This window comes from Anabrus simplex, chromosome 9 (genome assembly GCF_040414725.1).
Source record: "Anabrus simplex isolate iqAnaSimp1 chromosome 9, ASM4041472v1, whole genome shotgun sequence".
Classification (NCBI taxonomy): Eukaryota; Metazoa; Arthropoda; class Insecta; order Orthoptera; family Tettigoniidae; genus Anabrus; species Anabrus simplex.
Window position 1 is genome coordinate 170,244,386 of NC_090273.1, and position 22,353 is coordinate 170,266,738.

General features: G+C 40.7%; 1 protein-coding gene across 2 annotated transcripts in view; it reads left to right on the forward strand.

The window, feature by feature from the left end:
* Positions 1–22,353, forward strand: part of Gen (XPG-like endonuclease) — a 244,982-nt gene that overhangs the window by 106,317 nt on the left and 116,312 nt on the right. For both annotated transcript variants that reach the window (XM_067153912.2, XM_067153913.2), the window contains 2 exons: positions 19,546–19,829; positions 21,827–22,018. In XM_067153912.2, coding sequence (XP_067010013.2) covers positions 19,546–19,829; positions 21,827–22,018 — 476 coding nt within the window. The remainder of the gene's footprint in view (positions 1–19,545; positions 19,830–21,826; positions 22,019–22,353) is intronic.

Here is a 22,353-nt window from a genome sequence, read left to right on the forward strand (position 1 = left end):
GATCATAGTTTGTTTTTGTAGAGACATCTATAAGAGAATGTCCACACTTCTTGATCATTGGAAAACAAAACAAGTTGAACTCCACACAGTATTGACAACTTCGTAATCACAAAATTTACTGTAGTGACATCTTCTGAGAAACTAATGAGTTGATCTAGTTTTTAAAGTTCAGAGTTTCTCCTGTAGAGGAGTACTTTAAGGCAGAAAATTCAAATGTGCAGCGTAGAGGTGTACCAGCCGGTACAGACCTCCCCCCCACAAATGTCCTTCCATGGGGTGACACAGAATTTAATCATCAATAGAAGAAAATTTCTGCTTCCTTGCAAATAGATTTGGAGATAATGGAGGAGACATAAGAATTTCCAAAGTTTTGTAGAAGAATTTTGAAGAACATTTAAAGCATCAAAAAAATTTTAAAGTCTCCTTTGTTTTGAAGTAGATAGTTAGGAGTTAGTTGAACTCCGGCTTGAGAGTGTCTTTGTTGCCATAGAATGCCAACCACACAATGAAAGACCAGCCGCCGCTGCCGATGTCCAGTCAAGGTTCTCCGGACGCCTCAAGTACCCTGAGATACCTCTCCCGCACTATGAGAGGGGTAGTCGTGGTGAAGGACACCGCAGATGCTAAGTTTAATTACAGTCCCCAGATAAGGTGGCGGTTGGTGCGCCACACATTAGCCTTTGCCGGGAGATGGACTCTGGTGCGCCGTACACAGGAAGACATCACGGGAGTGGAGTGGACCCTTCCCCACTTTGGCGGCTGTACTGCGACGAATGGCTGTGGGGCACTGAAACAGTCAGATCTTGGCGGCATAATTTGTTGGTGACTTTTATTTTAGGGTACGATCTTTTTGGTGAGGCTGATGGGTCAGCGGCGTGGAAAATTATAGCCACTGGTATGGTTTAGCAGGAGATGAGAGCTTGGTAATGGCCGCAAGGAAAAGGACAGCAGAATAACCAGAGGGGAGGATCGTACATCAAAGACTTATTTTTATAACAATTAAAATAAATTGGGGCAGAAGGCCTCTAAAACCAAATATAACCTTCACACTGTTGCAAAACGTAGATGGCAAATTAATAATGACATTACACAGGTTTCACCTGAGACAGGTGTACCCTAAAGATCCTCTCGGTGGCTGGGTTGCTTGCTAATAATGTAACAGGGGTAAGGAAATCTAAAATGATGCACGGCCCATGAAATCTGGGGGCAAGCTTGCCCGCGGGAACAAAGTTCTTAATCATGACTTGATCTCCTACTTTTAGGTTGGTGGGCCTCCGTCCACGATCATATCTTTCCCTAACCTTTTCATGAGAAATTTGGCCTTAGCCTTCTTCCAGAGATCTCTAATATTATCGGGATCTATTGTCCCAGGTAGAATATCACTAAGAGACCAAAGGTTAGAGAGCGGCGTGTTGGGTACAAACTTAAACATCAATGAAGCTGGAGTGAATTTATCAGATTCATGAACCGCCGAATTCAAAGCGAAGGTTAACCAATGCAGGGATGTGTGCCACCTAGAATGATCATCATGATGATGGGCAATTAGAGCCGACCTCAGATTACGAATGACTTGTTCAGCCAGAGATGGTTGAGGATAGTACGCTGATGTTGTTACATTTGAGATGGATAGATCAAACCAGAATTTACGGAAGAGATTGGAGGTAAAGGTTTTAGCATTATCGGACACTAAATATTGACACGGACCAAAAGAAGCAAAGATGGCATTTAAACAAGAAATAGTGGACTGAGCGGTGGCAAGCTTAGTCGGAAACAACCAGGAAAATCTTGTGAAACCATCTACACACACAAGGATGAATTTGTGGGCATTCCCCTTTGATTGGGGGAAGGGTCCTACGTAGTCGATATAGAGGAACTCCATGGGGCGCGACGCTTGATGAGAAGACAATAGCCCTTGCTTAGTGGACATGGTAGGTTTACTAAGCCAACAAGATTTACAGGCTTTTACCAATTCACGAATTTCACCGTCCATACCTTTCCAAATGAACATTTCTCGGATCTTTTCCCGGGTTCTGAAGATGCCTAAATGTCCCGCTAACGGGGTCTCATGGTAGTACTTGAAGATCATTGGTACAAGAATAGCTGGAACTACAACTTTCATCTTCTGATCATGCCTCGATGGGCAACATAAAACCCCATTCCTCAACACATAAAGGACAACATGTTCCCCAGAAGAAAGGGTTTCCATAATAGGGGCCAGCATCGGATCTTCACGTTGATATTTTTCAATATACCTAAACCATGGGAGCATCAGTTAGAATGGCATTTATGCCAGGAGGTATGGACTCGGGAAGTGAAGAACTATCTTCCTGTTCGGAGGTCTCTACATCATTAGAAAACATATGGCTTAGTCCGTTCGCCACAACATTTTCAGACCCTCTTATATGCCTAACCTCAAACTGGAAGGCAGAAATCCTGATGGCCCAGCGGGCTATGTGACCAGTATGACGCGGTCTAGCTAAGACCCAATTTACGGCTTGGTTATCCGTTTCCTAGTCGAACTTGACGTGTTCCAGATAGAGGCGGAACTTCTCTAACGCAAATAAGACAGCTAAACCCTCAAGTTCATAGATGGAATACCTGGCTTCTTGAGCAGATAGAGTCCTAGATGCATAGGCGATGGGTCGCCTCCCTAGTTCAGTCTCTTTGAAGAAGGACTGCAGCCACCGCCGCCGACGACGCGTCGGTTTGGACGATGAATTTTTTCAAGAAATCAGGCATAGGAAGGACAGGGGCGTTACAAAGAGCTAATTTGAGGTCTTCGAAAGCGGCTTGTTGAGAAGGCCCCCACTCGAATTTGACGCCTTTCCTACGAAGTAAGTTCAAGGGCACCGCTCTGTTAGCGAAGTTAGGAATAAATTTCCTGAAGAAATTCACCATGCCTATGAATCTAGCAATACCTTTGATGTCCTTAGGAGGTTTGAAATCACGGATGGCCTGTGTTCTAGAATGATCCACTGCGACACCATCGGGCGACACAATCATCATCATCATCATCATCATCATCATCAGTTTTCCACTCCAGTTGCCCGGGTGTGGTTTACGAGCACTCTCCACTTCTGTCTGTCCATGTACCACTCTTCTCTCAAGACGACATCCCAGCTGACTCCTCTTGTTCCTATGTCCTCTTTCACGTGGTCCAGCCATCTCTTCCTAGGTCTTCCTACCGGTCGTTTTCCGGCCACGACAGTGTGTAGCCATTGTTTTGCTGTCCTTCCATCGTCCAATCGTTTGACATGGCCAAACCATTTCAAACGGGCCCTTGTCACTTTTTCATTCAGGGATGGGTTCACACTAGCTTCCTCCCTTATTCTTTCATTCCTTACCCTGTCCCTTTTTGTCTTCTGTACCATAGTACGTAGGAACTTTATTTCTGCGGCTTGTAGTTTGCTATCCACTTGTTGGGTTGTTGTGCAGGTTTCTAGGCCATATGTTAGTATGGGGGTGAAGTATGATTGGAATAGAATCTGCTTTGATCTTAAGGGAACTTGTTCGTTCCAGAGGAGGTTCCGAACTTGATGGTAAAACTGAGCTGATTTTTGAATGCGGTTGTTAATCTCATGCTGTATTCTGTTATCACCCAAGATATTTATACTGTTTCCAGCTGTGTACCTTCCAGAATTATTTTTCCTTTCTTCTTCTGCCTGTTGACAGACATAGTAACAGTTTTTGATTTATTTATTGTTAATCCGTGTGCTTTCAAATGTTCATTCCAGGTGTTCAGCCTCTCTTGGACTTCCTTCTCTGTATTTCCCCAGATTACCACATCATCTGCAAATGCATTGATGTCCATATTGTTCTTCTGCTTAATTTCTTTCATGACTTCATCCATGACAGTGATAAAAAGTAAGGGTGAAAGGGTACTGCCTTGTTGCACTCCTTTAGTGGTTTGGAACCAATCAGAATTACCGTTTCCTATCTGTACGCAACTGCAGCAGTCTTCGTAAAGCATTTTAACTTTCAGGATAAGACCTTTGGGTACATTTTTCTTTCTTAAGCATTCCCATATAGTCTTCCTTGGAACACTATCAAATGCTTTTTCGAGATCCAAAAACACTAGTGTTAAGTCTTTGCCCTTCTCCCAATGCTTTTCTAACAGTATTCTAAGTGCAAATATGAGATCGGTAGTTGATCGGTGTTCTCTGAATCCATATTGTTCTTCCTGTAGTTGTGGTTCTATTATTTTCCTTAGCCGTTTTTCAAGTATTTTCTCAAATATTTTCAAACCATGAGACAATAAAGTGATCCCTCTATAATTGCTACATTTCTTCCGGCTTCCTTTTTTGAAGAGAGGTATTATTATTCCCTTTTTCCAATCATCTGGGACTTTCCTATCCTTCCATATTGCATTAATTACTCTATGAAACCACTGTATTCCTATTGCACCAGTTGCCTTGATCATATCTGCACTGACTTCATCAAATCCTGTTGATCTTTCTTTGGGCATACTATTAAGGGCAGTCTCTACTTCCTTCCATATTGGCGGGCTCTCTTGGTCAGGCTCATCATTGCAGCTTAAACTGACCTGCATGGTTACATCATTGGAGTCTTTCCCAATACAGTTGTATAAATTATCAAAATAGGATTTCATGATCTTCCTTATTTCTGTCTCTTCCCTGACTATGTTACCATCTGGTTCCTCTATTGCTGTTATGTATTCATTGTCTCTTCTTATATTTCGTATTGTTCAGTAAAGTAGTTTAGAATTAGCTTTGCTGTTTGCTCTAGTTTATCTGTGAAATCAGTCCAAGCTTTCTGTTTTTCTTCGGCTACAATTTTCTTTACTCATAGCTTCTGATCTCTGTATTTCTGCTGCAGTTCGTTTACTCTAGATTCATTCCTTTTGCTTCCTCAGACTACAGGGGTAACACTAAACAAGGCACAAACACAGTTAAAAAGGGAAGGTAAGAGTACAATACACAATATAAGAAAACACTACACACTCGGAAAAACAGTAGCTAGCATTACGGGGATCTCCAACAAAACAAGTACGTAACTATCAGTGGGGCCAACTAGTGAACGACAAAACGGGAAGATGGAAGGGCTGGGAACCTACCAAAGGCATGGACATGGCTTAGATAGCGGATCCCGAAATAAATGGCCGTGATCCTTAGATTTTAAAAATATTATTTAAAAGATAATTTTACAAATACATTCCAAGTTACGAGGTATAAGTTCAGTGATATACATAGCTTATTTCGTAGCAGTGTAAACTCAAATTTCAAATCAACTATACATCTAGTTACCAATGCAGTAGTACAATGCAATTTACAGGTTATCCAAAATCTAGCGTACCTAAAGTGATACAGAACTATCAGAGGCAAACGCCAAGGGAAATACGATTAAACTACAATATACATATTTTAGTGAAACAAAAGGGAATGCCTCAGAAACGAACAGGTAAGTCCATCTGAAAAACTAAGGCGTCATAAGTAACAAATTTGGTGAATCTAGGCGAGGTTAGGGCAGACTCCTGTATGAAAAGCAAATCGGAACATTACGGAAATTTTAGCAGGAACGGAATTCAGGAGTGCTTACCCGAGGAGAGTGCCATCCCGAAAACCGGGGGACGTCAACCAGATAGGCTGCTCACAGACAGATAGACCAAGACCGACAGATTTCAGGATACAGAATTAATTCGAACACTGCCTCGCTCACTATATATATGAATTACTGGCCGTGGAGGCAGCCAATCAGCGTGCATGAGTTCCCTATCGCCACCTAGACTCACCAATCACAACCTTACTTTTGATCGCGAACTTTGACTAACATTCTAGAATACGCATGATTGCGAAAGTCGTATTTTTCCAGAATAGAGAGAACACACTTTCTAGAACACATACCAACAAAGTAACACACCCTGTACAAAAGTTATGTAACTTTCTGGATCTTTCCAGGAACTATAGACAGAATTCTACTATTTACAAATGCCTATGTTACAACATTATACAGTACAGGTTAGGTCAATAAAAATAAAACATCATATTGTATTTTACAAACAAAGACTTCAAAAAAATACATTCCACTCGCATTACATATTTCACTTGTAACACCTTTGACTTCCTTTTTGCATTTCTTTGTCTCTGGCTTTCTTGGTTTCATTTTTTGCTTTCACAGCAATCTTCACCCGATCGTTCCACCAAGGAGTTTCTTTTGCCTTAATTTTGCTATTAGTTTTACCACAAACTTCTACTGCAGCTCCGACAATGCTTTCTTTTGAATCTAGTCCACTCGATGTTGCCTTCTTGTAATGCATCTGACGGTAATTTATTGGTCACTTTTTTTGAGTATTCTGCTTGTTTCTCTGCCTTCTTTAGCTCCCATGTCTTGATTTTTGGTTTCCTGTATTTCTGAGGTCTGTAAATTTTAATGTACTTTATTGTTGGGAGAAGTCTGTGGTCACTGCCCAGGTTTTCACTTGGTATAACTCTGACACCACATATGGTCTTTCCTGCTTCATTGTCTGATATAAAATAATCTATCAGAGTTTTAGTATCTCCATTCCAACTGTATCTTGTTAGTTTATGACTTAGCTGCTTCTGAAACCAACTGTTGTTTATTCTCAAGCCATTCCTTAAACATAGATCTAGAAGACCTTCTCCTTCTGGGTTTCTGTCTCCATAACCATGTGGACCTAGTACATTTTCATATCCAAGCCTGTCTGATCCAACTTGAGCATTTAGATCTCCCATTACTATGATATTTTCCTCTCTTTCTATAGCTTCTTCTTCACAGTTAACCCTGCCTTACGAAGGCGATCAAGGACCTCTTTCAGATGATCTAGATGTTCTTCAAAGGTCTCAGAAAATACGACGACATCATCAAGATAATGGTATAAGTACTCGAATTTGATGTCGGAGAAGACCCTGTCTAGCAGTCTCGTAACCACAGCTGCTCCCGTGGGGAGCCCGAAAGGCACGCGGTTGTACTCATACAAGTTCCAATCTGTGGCAAAAGCTGTAAGATGTTTGGATTCTTCAGCTAGAGGGATTTGGTTATACGCCTGATTAAGGTTTAAGATGGTGAAGAACTTAGCTTTTCGAAACCACGAAAAACAAGAGTGAAGGTCGGGAAGGAGCACAGATTGTAACACCACCTTCCGATTTAAAGCCCTATAGTCAATCACAGGCCTGAAGCCACCTTGGGGTTTCGGGACTAAGAAAATAGGCGATGAATATGCCAACTTAGAGGGCCGAATTATACCATCCTTCAGCATCTGATCTATGATCTTCATTTTAGGTGGAGATAGCCTATAAGGTGGAAATCGAACTGGAATCGAATCCGTAACTTCAATCTTGTACTCAATAAGGTCAGTAACACCAAGAGTATCGGAGAAAACATCTGGAAACAACTGACACAGCTTACGAATACTCTCAGCCTGCTCTTCAGGTAGATGTCTAAGGTCTAACAACATCTCATCCTGGGTAGGCAAAACAGTTGAACATGACACAGAATTGCATTTCAATAAGGGGATTTTACGATTATTGGCAAACTTGAAGGTGCACGACTTGTTCTGAACGTCGAGCACAAGACCAGTGTGAGACATGAAATCTGCTCCTAATATAATGGGGCAAGACAAATGCTTAGCCAAAAACAATTTTACTTTCCAAGTGAATTTCGAAATGCGAATTTTGGCATATAGGGAACCTAAAATTTCTAATGGAGAGGAGTTTGCCGAAACGCATTGAACCGAAGACGAACGATAATCAGAAAATTTACAGGCAGACTTTAATTTAGAGTACCATTCAGTCGAAATAAATAATTGAACAAACACTGCCCGAGTCTAATAGAGCAGTGACGGGTTCATTATTTAATTCAATTTTGAGAAATGGTACAAGCGCGGGGGTATCCGCCGCAATCCTAAAACATTCTTTAGGGCATTCCACTGCCAGTATAGAAGAACTTCTATTCTGTTCCATGCTTTCGGAGGCTTTAACCGGGGCTGAGCCTTGAAAAGATGAATTTGCCGACTCAGCCGAAGCCACTAGTCATTTTTGATTATTGCTCAAAGTTGCACCGGAAGTTGAGCAGGAGGGGGTGCTATTAGTATTAGGGCAATTCTTGGCTATATGGGAAAACAAGCCGCATTTAAAACAGCCTTGGGATGACCCTGCTCCATTCCTTGTCCCGCTAGAATTAACTAAAGGACATTTGTTCCGAAGATGGTCAGGCGACCCACAAGCATAACATTTGCTTGGTGTGATGGTTCGGTGAGGTGGAGGTCGAAAATTACTTGACAACGGAGGGGACTCCTTCGCGACACGTAAGGTGTCGGCATATCTAACTCCTTCGGCTGAGACAGCCATAGCCTCTAACTCGGCAAACGTTTGTGGACGCGACGCGAAACACAAATATGACCTGTAGGATGGTGAAATTCCTTCCACAATGGCCTGAACAATTTGATCTTCTGGGAAATGAAGAGCAAATACCCTAGTATAGAATTTAATGTCTTGGATGAAGTCGGCAAGATTTTCATCCAGACGCTGTACTCGGTAATAATGCTTCTGTACTAGATAGGACCTTTCCCTAGCCGGAATGAAATTAGCTAACAGGTGGGCGTGGAAGTCTTCTATAGATGATTGATCAGCTATGGCTCTTACTATTTTGTCTGAGAGGACACCTATGGAGTAGGGGTAAATAATTTGAAGAATTTGACACGGGGAAAGATAAAAGACAAGAGCGTGATCTTGGATTTCAACTAAAAACCTTAAGAATGCAATGACATCATTAGTGGAATTAACAGAAAACTTGGAAATACCCCTAAGCAACATTGCTAGACGATGAGGCAAACTACTGAACCCGGGTAACATAGTAGGTAAAGGCCTAGGGAGCGGAGAAGCTGTTTCAGAGAGTGCATTATTCAAAACAAATGGTGGAATGGATGTACGACGTCCGGACTCTGTTTCTAATGGGGCAGAAGTTTGTTGGACTCCTATGGATTTTCTACTTTCTTCCCCCTTGGAAGAATCCTCCTCATTAGCTATGTTTGCAACCGTGGCCTGATCGGTCTTGGGAGGAACTGTCCCAGTTAACAACTGACTAACTTTATTGGACATTTTAGAAAGGTGTTCTACAAGATTACTAGCCTCCTTACCCTGAAGTTCATTTAACTTAAGACACAGTAGATCGCTCACCCTATTATAAAAATTGTACAGTCTGGCCTGTACTCTCTTAAGTTGATTTGGAGATGGATCACCTACTTCAAAAAAACTAACTACAGATGCTAGCTCAGTAGTATTGTCAGTGATAGTGGAGAGAGCCTCATCAATATCTTTCTCTCCCAAAGTTGGGATACTAATCGGCAAATCGAGGGAATCCTTAAGTTTGGTGGTATCGGCCACAACCGTGCCCCCAGATTGAACATTTCTAATGGTTAATTCATAAATCAATTCCTCCTTGCGCAAATAGCCGGGATGGAGGACTTCGCAAGGGCCGGACATGGTAGCAAAAGCTTGACAAATTTAGAAATTTGGAAAAGAAAATTCCAGCAACTGAGAAAATTGTTAGAGTTCAAATTAAATTCACTGTCTAGCCGTCAAAAGGGGCTTAAATGAGACCCATTCAACCACGCTCTGCTATCACTTGTAACGGTGTTACCCGTGGAATACAGAGGTGAAAGAAGGTGCGGGCTGGAATGGGTCTATCCACAAAGCTAAGATATGAATTAAAATTGCATTAAAGGTTATATTTTCGAAAATATCAAAACTTAACAATTTTCACATAAAATTTCAAAAAATAACAAGAAGTTAAATCAGGTGCAAGACCAGGAAAGCCAAGATTTAGAGACAATTTAACAATCGGGGCCTCAAGCCCTAATTTTTACCATTTCTGAGCTCTCAGCTCACAACCGCATATGTACCAAAGGGCAGAAAACCCCTAATAACATGGAGCACTTGCTCGAACCTTTGAATATCAAGCCTCTCTGAGGCACTTTTAGCACAAATAAAAGAGCTCACCCATTCTCAATGTCCTGAGCCTATCAAAGGCCACAACAGACTTTACCATTAACTGCCCTAAAGGCACACTTACAAAGAAACAGGGGTATCTTGTACCCAACCTACTGGGCCTTAGTAGAAAAATAACAGGTTAAGTTAATGGCCCAAAATGCAAAATGAATGGAGGCGAGTACTTGCACTCCTAAATACACATTTTAAAACCTAAAAGGCACTAGGCCGATGAAACAGGGGCTATTCCCAAGCTATGGAGGTGACTCATACACAGAATAAATTTAACACATTAAGGAAGAATAGAAAAACTGTTACGAATACGTAGTCAACTCAAATCCAAAATGAAGGGGAGCTCGAGAGGGTAAAGCATTCTCTATCCCCGATTTAAGTCAAAGATATATGAAGTTTTACAAAAGCAACGGAAAATTACATTTTTGAAAATAGGTTACATAGTAAAGGTTTCGGACCTTCCCTGCGGGTTAAACTGCTGAGCTAGCAAGAAATAAAGATGTTAAGCGGCCATTACCTTATTGAAGAGCTGCTGCCTGAAGAAAGAGGCGCTTCCCGCCTCCCGTTATACGTCCATACACTAAGTTAGATGTTGATGATGTGGCCGAGAGACAAGAAAATCAACAGTTTTTATACCCTCGAGGAAAATTCGAGACCTTTCATGAATAAAACAGCCGCACCCACAGGCTTTTATTGGCTGGCTAAAGGTTACACATCAAAATTGAAGAAGAAAGACATGTTTGGTCAAAAATTAATTACAGAAATAATTGATTGGCTAACTTCAAAAGTGGCAGAAAGAAAAGATTAATATTGCCAACCCACAAATGAAAGAACGAAATTTAGTTATAAGAAAACTTATGAGTACAAAATATCTTCAAGAAAAGTTCCTTCACTTCGCACCAGGGTGTATGATCATAGTTTGTTTTTGTAGAGACATCTATAAGAGAATGTCCACACTTCTTGATCAATGGAAAACAAAACAAGTTGAACTCCACACAGTATTGACAACTTCGTAATCACAAAATTTACTGCAGGGACATCATCTGAGAAACTAATGAGTTGATCCAGTTTTTAAAGTTCAGAGTTTCTCCTGTAGAGGAGTATTTTTAAGGCGGAAAATTCAAATGTGTGGCGTAGAGGTGTACCAGCCGGTACAATTATTATTATTATTATTATTATTATTATTATTAGTATTCACCTCCTCTGCGAACCATGTGACTTTACCGCGGTGGGGAGGCTTGCGTGTCCCAATGATGCAGATAGCTGAGCCGCAGGTGCAACCATATCGGATGGGTATCTTTTGAGAGACCAGACTAACGAATGGTTCATCGAAAAGGGGGTAGCAGCCTTTCAGTAGTTGCAAGGGCGGCAGTCTAGATGATTGACTGATACGGCCTTGTAATAATACTCAACATGGCTTAGCTGTGTTAATACTGCTACACGGCTGAAAGCAACGGGAAACTACAGCCGTAACAACCACCCGAGGACATGCAGCTCTCTCTGTATGAATGGTGTACTGATGATGGCTTCATCCCGGGTAAAATATTCTGGAGGTAAACTAGTCCCCCATTCGGATCTCCGGGTGGGGTCTACACGAGCGGGGGCGATCATCAGGAAGATGGATACTGACATTCTACGAGTCGGAGCGTGGAATGTTAGAAGTTTGAATCGTTGTGGTAGGTTAGAGAATCTGAAAAGGGAGATGGATAGGCTAAAGTTAGATGTTGAAGTGAAGTACGTTGGCAGGAAGAACTGGATTTTTGGTCAGGCGACTACCGAATTATCAACACAAAATCAAACAGGGGAAATGCAGGAGTTGGTTTAATAATGAATAAGAAAATAGGGCAGCGGGTAAGCTACTACGACCAGCATAGTGAAAGAATTATTGTCGTCAAGATAGACACCAAACCAATGCCCACCACAATAGTGCATGTCTATATGCCTACTAGTTCAGCGGATGATGAAGAAATTGAAGGAATATATGAGGAGATAGAAGATTTAATATAATATGTGAAGGTGACGAGAATCTAATTGTGATGGGAGACTGGAATGCAGTGGTAGGCCAAGGAAGAGAAGGTAATACAGTAGGAGAATACGGATTGGGACAAAGGAACGAAAGAGGAAGTCGGATGGTTGAATTTTGCACTGATCATAATTTATTCCTTTAGTACTTGGTTCAAACACCACAAACGACGGCTGTGTACGTGGACAAGACCTGGAGACACTGGGAGGTATCGAATAGACTTCATTATGATTAGGCAGAGATTCAGAAACCAGGTGTTGGATTGCAAAACTTTCCCAGGAGCAGACGTGGACTCTGACCACAACTTGTTGGTCATGAAATGCCATCTGAAGTTGAAGAAATTGAAGAAAGGAAAGAATACAAAAAGATGGGATCTAGACAAGTTTAAAGAAAAGAGTGTGAGGGATTGTTTCAAGGAACATGTTGCACAAAGACTAAACGAAAAGGCCGAAGGAAATACTATAGAGGAAGAGTGGAGAGTCATGAAAAATGAAGTCAGTAGCGCTGCTGAAGAAATGTTAGGAAGGAAGAAAAGATCAACTAAGAATCAGTGGATAACTCAGGAGATACTAGACCTGATTGATGAACGATGAAAATACAAGAATGCTAGAAATGAAGAGGGCAGAAAAGAGTACAGGCGATTAAAGAATCAAGTGGGTAGAAAGTGCAAGGTAGCTAAGTAAGAATGGGTGAAGGAGAAGTGCAAGGATGTCGAAGGCTGTATGGTCCTGGGAAAGGTAGATGCTGCATACAGGAAAATCAAGGAAACCTTTGGAGAAAGGAAATCTAGGTGTATGAATATTAAGAGCTCAGATGGAAAGCCACTTCTAGGGAAAGAAGACAAAGCAGAAAGATGGCAGGAGCATATCCAACAGTTGTATGAAGGTAAAGATGTAGATAATTTGGTTCTGGAACATGAAGAGGTTGTTGATACTGATGAAATGGGAGACCCAGTTTTGAGGTCAGAGTTTGACAGAGCTGTGAGTGACCTAAATAGGAACAAGGCACCTGGAATTGATGACATTCCCTCTGAATTACTGACTGCCTTAGGAGAAACCAGCATGGCAAGGTTATTTCATTTAGTGTGCAAGATGTATGAGACAGGAGAAGTCCCATTTGAAAAGACATGGGAGTGCAGCATCTTGATATTTCTAAGCCATTTGTTGAGGATGAGACTGTAGAAGCTTTGAAGGGAGTGAAGAATATGAAAGCACCATGTTTCAAGAATATACACTCAGAATTCCCGGCACATTGTGGGATGAATGTACAGAAATAGCTGTGTCACTTCTTCTCTAACGTGTTGCTCACTGGAAAGCTAGTGACCCATTGCATTACTGAGTGTCTGCTATAAACGTTTGGAACGTCTCATCTATAATAGGATAAGTCCTGAGGTTTTTAGCATCCTTTCCAGTTGAACAAGGAGGTTTTAGATCTCATCGGAGTTGGGAAAATCGAGTTCTTGCCTTAATGACACACATTGACGCAGACTTTGAGAAACGATTGAAGAGTGGAGCTATGTTTGTAGATGTGACACAGTCGAAAGGAGAGGTGTGTGTAATTCTTCAAGCTGACGACCTGTAAGTTGCTGTCCCAGATGTTAACAAACAGATCACTCCTGGTAGTAATTCATAATAGGCAGAACAAAATTAAACAGTGGTCTCTCTCTGGGGTCAGTGCTGTTTAACCTCACACCATCTCCTGAATGTTTGCTTAGCATTAGTTACTCAGTACACTTGTAAGAATGTGATAGAGGAAGATCTTGCAATTCTAATGGAATACTTCAGGAAGTGGTGATAAGCGGCAGACCTAGACATCTCCAATGTGGGTGAGGATGGGAGAATAACATCTGCAGTATCCCCTGGCTGTTGCAAGGGGTGACTAAAAGGGACCCCAGGAGCTCTTAACTTGGGCCCTTAGCTGAGTCCTACCATTGCTTCCACGTACTTGTGCCAGGTTCCTCATGTTCATCTATCCTGTCGGCCGTCCCTTGTTCAACTCTTGTTCTTTTCTCTCCCCTCATTTCCACGCTCTTCATGGCCGTTGATTTCTTTGGCTGATACCTTCATTTTTCAAAGTGTCAGACCCCTTTCATTTTTTCCCTCTGATTAGTGTTAATAGAGAATGGTTGCTGCCCAGTTGTACTTTCTCTTTTAAAAAGTCACCACCACCTATCCACCTAGACAAGCACTCGATGGAATTCCTCTGTCCACAACACCAATCCCAGGTACCTCGGAATAACTCTTGACAGGATGTAGTCTTTTAACAGCACTGCTAAGATCAAGACAAGAAATGGCATACTACACAACTTGGTGGTTCCACATGTAGATCAGCTTTGGGTTTGGTCTGTTCCTCAGCAGAGTTTTGCTGTGCCCTGAACCTGGCTGTCTGTGCTGTGTGATGTGGTAATGTAGCTGTAGGATTTCAGATTTCAGTGCAGCATCTGTTTAATGTCCAGCCCCCTGCAGAGGGAACAGCCTAAACAAGTCATAGACGATGTGGCTCTTAACTACATAAACTGGGCACGCTCCCCCGAGATGTGATTGTGGTGGCACAAATCTGTTGTTACGGAATGTTTACCCAAAGACTTTATTATAGCAGCCATACAGTGGCTGGACAACTTGGATCATTGTTTCCTGTCAGTTTATGACACATCTTTTTATGTAGATATTTGTAAAAAAGCTCATCTATTCCAGGACGGTAGCCTCTGCCGGCAATTCCGCAGAGAGAAACAAACACTGGCTCACGTCCTTGGATCTTGTCTGTTCGCTCAAGTACTGAGGAACTCCTGCCACCATAAAATCAAGTCCTTCATTGCTGAACAGCTTCATAGGAAACGTTTTAGCGAGCATGAAGAGGCCCACGACATATCATATCTGCAGTTCCAGGTGAATTGCCTACAGGAACAAGCCAGGGTACATAGTAGAACCGACTGTTGTTGTTTCAGTCATCAGTCCATAGACTGGTTTGATGCAGCTCTCCATAACACACTATCCTGTACTAACCTTTTCATTTCTACATAACTGCTACATCCTAAATCTGCTTGTCATATTTGTACCTTGGTATACAACATCGCGCTCCAGACGAAAGTCTTCCAAAACATCTTTCTTATTCCTATATCAATGTTCGAGGTGAACAAATTTCTTTTCTTAAGAAAGGCCTTTCTTGCTTATGCTACTCTGCATTTTATGTTCTCGTTACTTCGACCATAATTAGTTATTTTACTACCCAAATAACAATCTTCATCTACTTCCTTTAAGACTTCATTTCCTAATCTGATATTTCCTGCATTTCGTGACTTTGTTCGACCACACTCCATTATTTTTGTTTTGCACTTATTTATTTTCATCTTGTATTCTTTCCTCAACATTCTGATAACAATATAATCAGCAAATCTTAGGGTTTGATTTCCTCTCCTTGGACTCTGATTCCCTTTCCAAATTCCTCTTTGATTTCATTTATCACCTGTTCTGTGTATACATTGAAAAGGAGAGGGGACAAACTGCAGCCTTGCCTCACTCCTTTCTGGATTCCTGCCTCTTGTTCGCTGCCCTCAATTCTTATCACTGCAGACTGATTTTTATACAGATTGTGGACAATTCTTCATTCTCGGTATCTGATCCCGATCACCTTCAGAATCTCAAATAGCTTGGTCCAATCAACATTATCGAATGCCTTTTCTAGATCTACAAACGCCATGTACGTGGGCTTCTCTTTCGTAATTCGATCCTCTTAAGATTAGATGGAAAGTCAGGATTGCTTCATGTGTTCCTACATTTCTTCTGAAGCCAAACTGATCTTCACCCAACTCAGTTTCAATTTGTCTTCTCATTCTTCTGTAAATAATACGTGTTAAAATTTTGCAGGCATGAGATACTAAACTAATGGTACAGTAGTTTTCACACTTGTCAGCACCGGCTTTCTTGGGAATAGGTATAACAACATTCTACCGAAAATTGGATAGCGCTTCTCCTGTCTCATACATCTTACACACTAAATGGAATAATCTCGCCATGCTGGTTTCTCTTAAAGCAGTCAGAAATTCTGAGGGTATGTCAGCAATTTTCGGTGCCTTGTTCTTACTTAGGTCTCACAAACCTATACTGAATTCTAACCTCAAAATTGGGTCTCCCATGTCATCAACATCAACAGCCTCTTCTTGTTCCAGAACCCTATCATCTACTTTGTAACCTTGATACAACTGTTGGATATGTTCCTGCCGTCTTTCCGACTTTACTTCTTTCTCCAGAAGTGGTTGTCCATCTGAGCTCTTAATATTCATAAACGTAGGGTTTTTTCCTCCAAAGGTTTCGTTAATTTTCATGACTGTCAGGTATGAATATCACCTTGGCCAGCCTGAAGAATTAAACACTGAGAAAGGGGACAAATACAACCCAGCAATGCCTTGCTACAAAGGGAAATACACTGGAACCTTGATTCTCAGTTTTTTTTTTTTTGGGGGGGGGCCACTGGAGTAAAAAACGTAAGTAATGGGAAAATCCGGCAACTAATTAAAATCATGAACAATTTGGATGAACATTACAATAATTTAATGTGTAAAATTATAATCTAACAAACACCCTACCAGGCGACTGCTTCTCACCCTGCAGGTCTGCAGATTAAGAGGTGGATATGAGGGGTGGTTCTAGGTAAAAATGCCTGACGTGGCCAGGAATCGAACCTGGGGCCTACGGGTGACAAGCAGGCAAGCTAAACCATGCAGCCGGTTTCAAACATTCATTACATGAGTTACAAATCTCGATACTTTACATTCACTTTTACCAGAGAAACTTCGTCATTTTCGCTCGATGAATCAGCCAAGCTCACAGAAATATCTAATAATTAATGCCAATAAGTAAGATTCTATTAGAATAAAGTTTATTCTTACTTTCATCTTACTTATTGTTATCTTCAATACGGAACAGACATGAGATTAGTTACTTGTAAATAATGCCAAGCCGAACAACAATCGATCGCAAGTAGTTTTTCATTCTCTAATCTAATAACATAAAGCACATCAGATACAAAAGATACATGATGGCAAAATCCTTTATTTTTTATTTTTTATCTTCCATTGTAATTTGGTTACTGGTATACTGTTTGTAGTAAGTTTCTGGAAATCTAGTACCGCGTAAATTAGGTCTACATCAACTTTTAAAAGTTATGTTTATCTCAAGAATATGATTTTGAATGTAAGTATCGAATCTCAAAAGTTCTCCAATGCATTAAATATTCAATTCTACCCATCACTAATCACAAGCAGATTGGAAAGAGAGAAAAAACCCATCAAAACTCCAGAAAGTTGTGTTTATTTGTGACCTAAAGCTCAGCTGGAAAGCGCGCTAGATGCACAAGCCAGTGCGAGTGGGAAATGATACAAACTTTTTAAATTTTACACTGCGCAAATAAAAGGAATGCTGTTTTTATAAGGACATTTTAACATAAAAACATAAACTTAAAAATCTCCATCTTATCTTAGGACCAAAACCATTACTAATGGTCCGTTATTGGACATTATAAATTTATATATTGGTATTATAAATTTACTCATTCAGGACAAATATTTTAAGTTCCCTATGGGAATTAACACCTATATCATCTGATGGCCAGGCTATCATCAATTTTTGGAAATGAGACATAGCTCTCATAGTGCATTGGCACTGCTGGTGGCTTCAAGTAGCCTATGCACTAGCCTTGCGTCTTGGGAGGTGTGCTAAGTCCCAACTGACGAGGCCAACTTAGCACACGAGGGTGAAACGCAGGCAACCAGGAATGAGTTAGCAGGAAAATTTATAATGTCCAATAACGGACCATTATATTAGTATTATAAATTTACTCATTCAGGACAAATATTTTAAGTTCCGTATGGGAATTAACACGTATATCATCTTTTCTGGTCTCGAGAACGCAATCGTATCCGATTATATTAAAATACTAAATTTGTGTCAGGAAGGAGCAATTTCAATTCCTGTCTGACAGCCCAGTGACTATATTATATAGTGCCCCGGGGGAAGTGCCAAAAATCTGTTCAGCAATACAATAGAAAAAAGTCAAAAATAAACATCTAATCCTGTACTTAATGTAGATGTTTTATATGTACAAATATTGGAGAAAACTTGTTCTGTTTTCAAGTAAAGGTGTCGAAAACGCTCTTTCTCCTTCCAATTATTGCCACTCTGCTTTATGATTTCTGATGATTCCCTAAACAGTACCAGCTGAATGCGATGTTAAGATGGTCTTTTAAACAAATTCACCACCGATCGCTTTCCCAGTACAGTATTTGATCTAATTATTGCAATACCGGGACGTTGACTTCATAATCCAAAATCTTAGCCATCCTCTGAGATACTTTTTCTTGAGAAAAGCTTGATCGAGAATTTAGCGTTGATGGGACTGATCTGGACGATTGATCCGGGAAATCGTTTCTTCGAGGAACGGATAACGCTGGACTTTTACTATATGATTTAATTAGGATGTTTGCAGGACCATATTATTTGAACGAATAATCAGAGAAAATGTAGTTTCCGGCAATGGATAATCAAGGTTCCACTGTACCATCTTGATGAGATCGAGGTAATAGGGCCAGTGCTTAGAGCTCGTCATACTGTTCATAAAGTTCTGGAAACGATTCAGTATACCAAAGGACAGGATTTTGGACTTCGTCATATCTGTAATACGTTGTTTAGTGGGGATAGTGCGATCTCACATTGACAGCCTGTGGTTGTTTGCCTGCCTTCAATCAGTTCTCAACTTTTTAATCTTTTACATTTTTAATTTGCCTGTTGTATACTTTGTACAGTGTTGGTAGCCTGTACATTCGGGAAGCTGATGGCGTAATAAATCATATTTCTCTCTGTAGTGCTCTAAGGTAAATAGAGGCCGAACATGACACGCCGTACATTTTCAGACACCAGCAAATGCATGTGGGCTTTTCTTGATATTTGTATTTTATTATAGAGTGTTTGTTGTGGCATTAAAATAAATAAATCTTGTGTAGTTAATTAATAACAGCTTTTTAAATTTTGTTCTTATATTTTTCAAAAGTCTCATACTTCTAAAGGATGAACCGTTTAGCTTAGTCATTTTTCTCGTGCTGCTGTTTCAGTTTCTAATTGAATACAACCATGGTTTATCCTCCAGAACAGCTATATCTAGAGAATTCTGCCAAATTTCAAATGAATAGTCCAACCAAATCACAGAATATGAGGTCAAAGAACATCTGCATTCTCTTTCTATATATATATATACACCAAGAGAGTAAATAATGCAACTTAAAGAATAAACTATATAAGGTATAGAAAAATGCTTTGTTCATATATCACGCTTTATATTCTGACAGGAGCTTCACTCTTCACTAAAATACAAAATTTAAAGAAATAAAAAAATTAAACTACTGGGAATTTTTTCATTTTTTAGAAGAAAATTGGTGCAAAGACAGAAGGAAGATGTGGTCCTTCAGATGAGCTGTGAGGATTTTCTAGTGTATAAATGCATTAACACATGCATGTGTGTTCTAATTTATCATTTCTGAGATCCTATTACTTTATTCAGGTGGTAGATGGTTGTATCTCTCAAGATAGCGACTGCCTCCTGTATGGTGCCCAGACCGTCTACAGGAACTTCACCATCAGCCCAACAAACGGCAACGCTGGGTTCAGTATAGACATGTACAAAATGTCTGCCATCCAGGAGAAGCTTTCTTTGAGTCGCGATAAACTGATTGCAATGTCTCTTCTTTGCGGATGTGATTACAATGAGAAGGGAGTTGCTGGCGTGGGCAAGGAGACTGTGCTCAAGTTCCTGAATGGAGTAGCAGAAGGAGAGGTTCTTGACAGGTAGGTTCACAGTATTGCTCCTGCCAGTTTATTGTGACTGTGACTGCTAGCAAGCCACATCATCTTGCGAATCTACTAGTCTGTGCGGCAGATGGTCATGTGTAGAGGTCGTGGAGTTGTGTCGTAGTTTGTGCTCTGCAGTCGAGGACCCAGTTGCTGAAGGAATTGTTTAGTTATACATGGGTGGGGCATAAGTCATGGCAACTGTTTTTTTCTTTCCCTCCTAAGTTTTGTGATTGTATCATCAGATGGCATGTCTGAAACAAACCCGGCATCCACAGCATGCGTCCATATCACTGGATGGTTCTGCAATTTCTGATTACTACACACCGAGTGATGTTAAAACAGTTTGAGTCAACCGCTGTACAGAATGGCTACTGGGATGCTGGGAATGGGGGGCATTACCCTCCAGACCTTTCTCTATGGGATATCGACATAACGTCAGACATAAAGGAACCGTTTCGTGGTGGGCAGTTTGCAACACGGGTAACAGATGACCCGACTCACATATAGTGAAGTTGATATACTGTATCATTGGCAGGATATGTGCTGCGATGCCATTGTAACACTAAAACTGTAATGTCATTCCAGCATCATGTCGACACCCACATACTTTACATTGTCCATATATTTTCATTTATATATTTTATATTTTCCTCTGCAAGTTGATTGTGTGGTCTGGGTCACATAGGTGTGAGTTTGCATTTGGGAGATAGGGGGTTCGAGCTCCACTGTCGGCGGTGCTGAGGATCGTTTTCTATAGTTTCCCAGTTTCACATCGGGTGAATGCTGGGACTGTGTCTTAATTACAGCCGTGGTTGCTACCTTTCTTTTCGTAGCCATGTCCTATCCCATAATGCCCATAAGACCCATGTGTGTCGGTGCCACGAAAAGCAAACGGCAAACTATCTGCGCTTACATTCTAACAAAAAAATATATGTTCCCATGACTGATGCTGCAACCCTTGTATTATGTGAAAATTTTGTTAAGGAAGAAGAAATGGCAGCAAGATGGTGGTGATGACTTCTCTTTTAAAAAGTAGGGCAATGTAAGCTCGCAACCATTGCACTTTACTCTCAGATAAACTCGTGTTTTCTCTTCCCACTCCTAGTCTTACTTTCTGAGACAGTAATTCACTTGTAGTGTGGGAGGAGGCTGCTACTAACTGCGAGATAGGAACCACTGTAGCTAGTAAATGTTGCAAACTTTTGGCAGGGAAGGCTTGGGAGAAAGGATAAATGCTGTGAGTGGAGAGATAGCGGGGAATGGCATTTGGTGTTTTTAAAAGTAACAAAGATCGCAATATGAAGATGAAGAAGAAAATAATAGGTGAACAATGTATACGGAATCAGTCACCTGGGTAACTACCCTAAATGTAGATTAATATTGATCGATCAGTTGAGTACACTTGTCACTTGGAAGGGTGACAGAAGGAAGGCCCCATATCATACAGTGTTGGCATGTGAAGAATCTCTGGGAACACCTTTGATGTTTACCTGACAAAATTAATCAAAACTAAGCCATAATGCAGATCTGTGTTACTCTACCAACTGGGTGAGTCAAATAGAATGTCAAAACTGACATGCAGGTAGCCTCAATGGTTGCACATGGTAACTGAGAGTCCGTACGATTATTATTAATGGTGGTGAACGTCAGGTAGGAAGGAACACTTTTATAGACCAACTAGAACAAGAAATGGGATTTCACTCACTTGTGCAACTAAAGGAAAGGGCTCTGTTGTCAGATGAGCAACACTGGATGATATTATTCTTGTTGTTAGTCATCACCTCTTTTCTTTGTCCCTCTTCCTGATAATGTTCATCATCATCATCATCATCATCTGCAGTTTCCAGCTGTTGGCCGGGTCTGCTTCCTGATAATGTTAAAATGTTTTATTCTACTAAATGTCTTTTAAATCTTTGTCTAGATAATTATTCCTCCTGTTGTTCGAGTTTAATCATCTTGGCTGTATTCAATGTTACTTTGTTCCTGAACAGGTTGAGAAAATGGAGAAACAACACCCACCTGGATATGTTGGAAGAAGCCAAGGCTGCAGTTGCCAAGGGCTTGGCTTGTGAACGTTGTGGTCATAAGGGCCGACAACAAAGACATGAAAAAAGTGGATGTGTAGAATGTGGAGTGAGCACAGGCTGCTTACAGGATCCTCTCAGAATAGCTCTCACTGATCCGTGAGTTCTGTATTTGATAATTTTATGTTTAATATTAGTTGGTTGAGTGTGGTTCAGTTCGCACTGAAATGACTCTCATTCATATTACTGAAAGTGCATGACCAAATTATTCTCAACAGGATTTCATGATGAAGTCTTTTTCTGTGTGGGCAAGCATTGTTATTAAGCGTAATTTTGCATTGCGTATTGTTTGTTCAGAATCACAAAACTCAGTTTTTCAGATAAATCTCAATAAACATCTGCATGGATGGTTGAGTCTCAAGGTAAAAATCCCATGAACAAAATGCCTTTTCTGTCCCAACACTATACACGTAATCTGAGCTAAAATGGCTGTT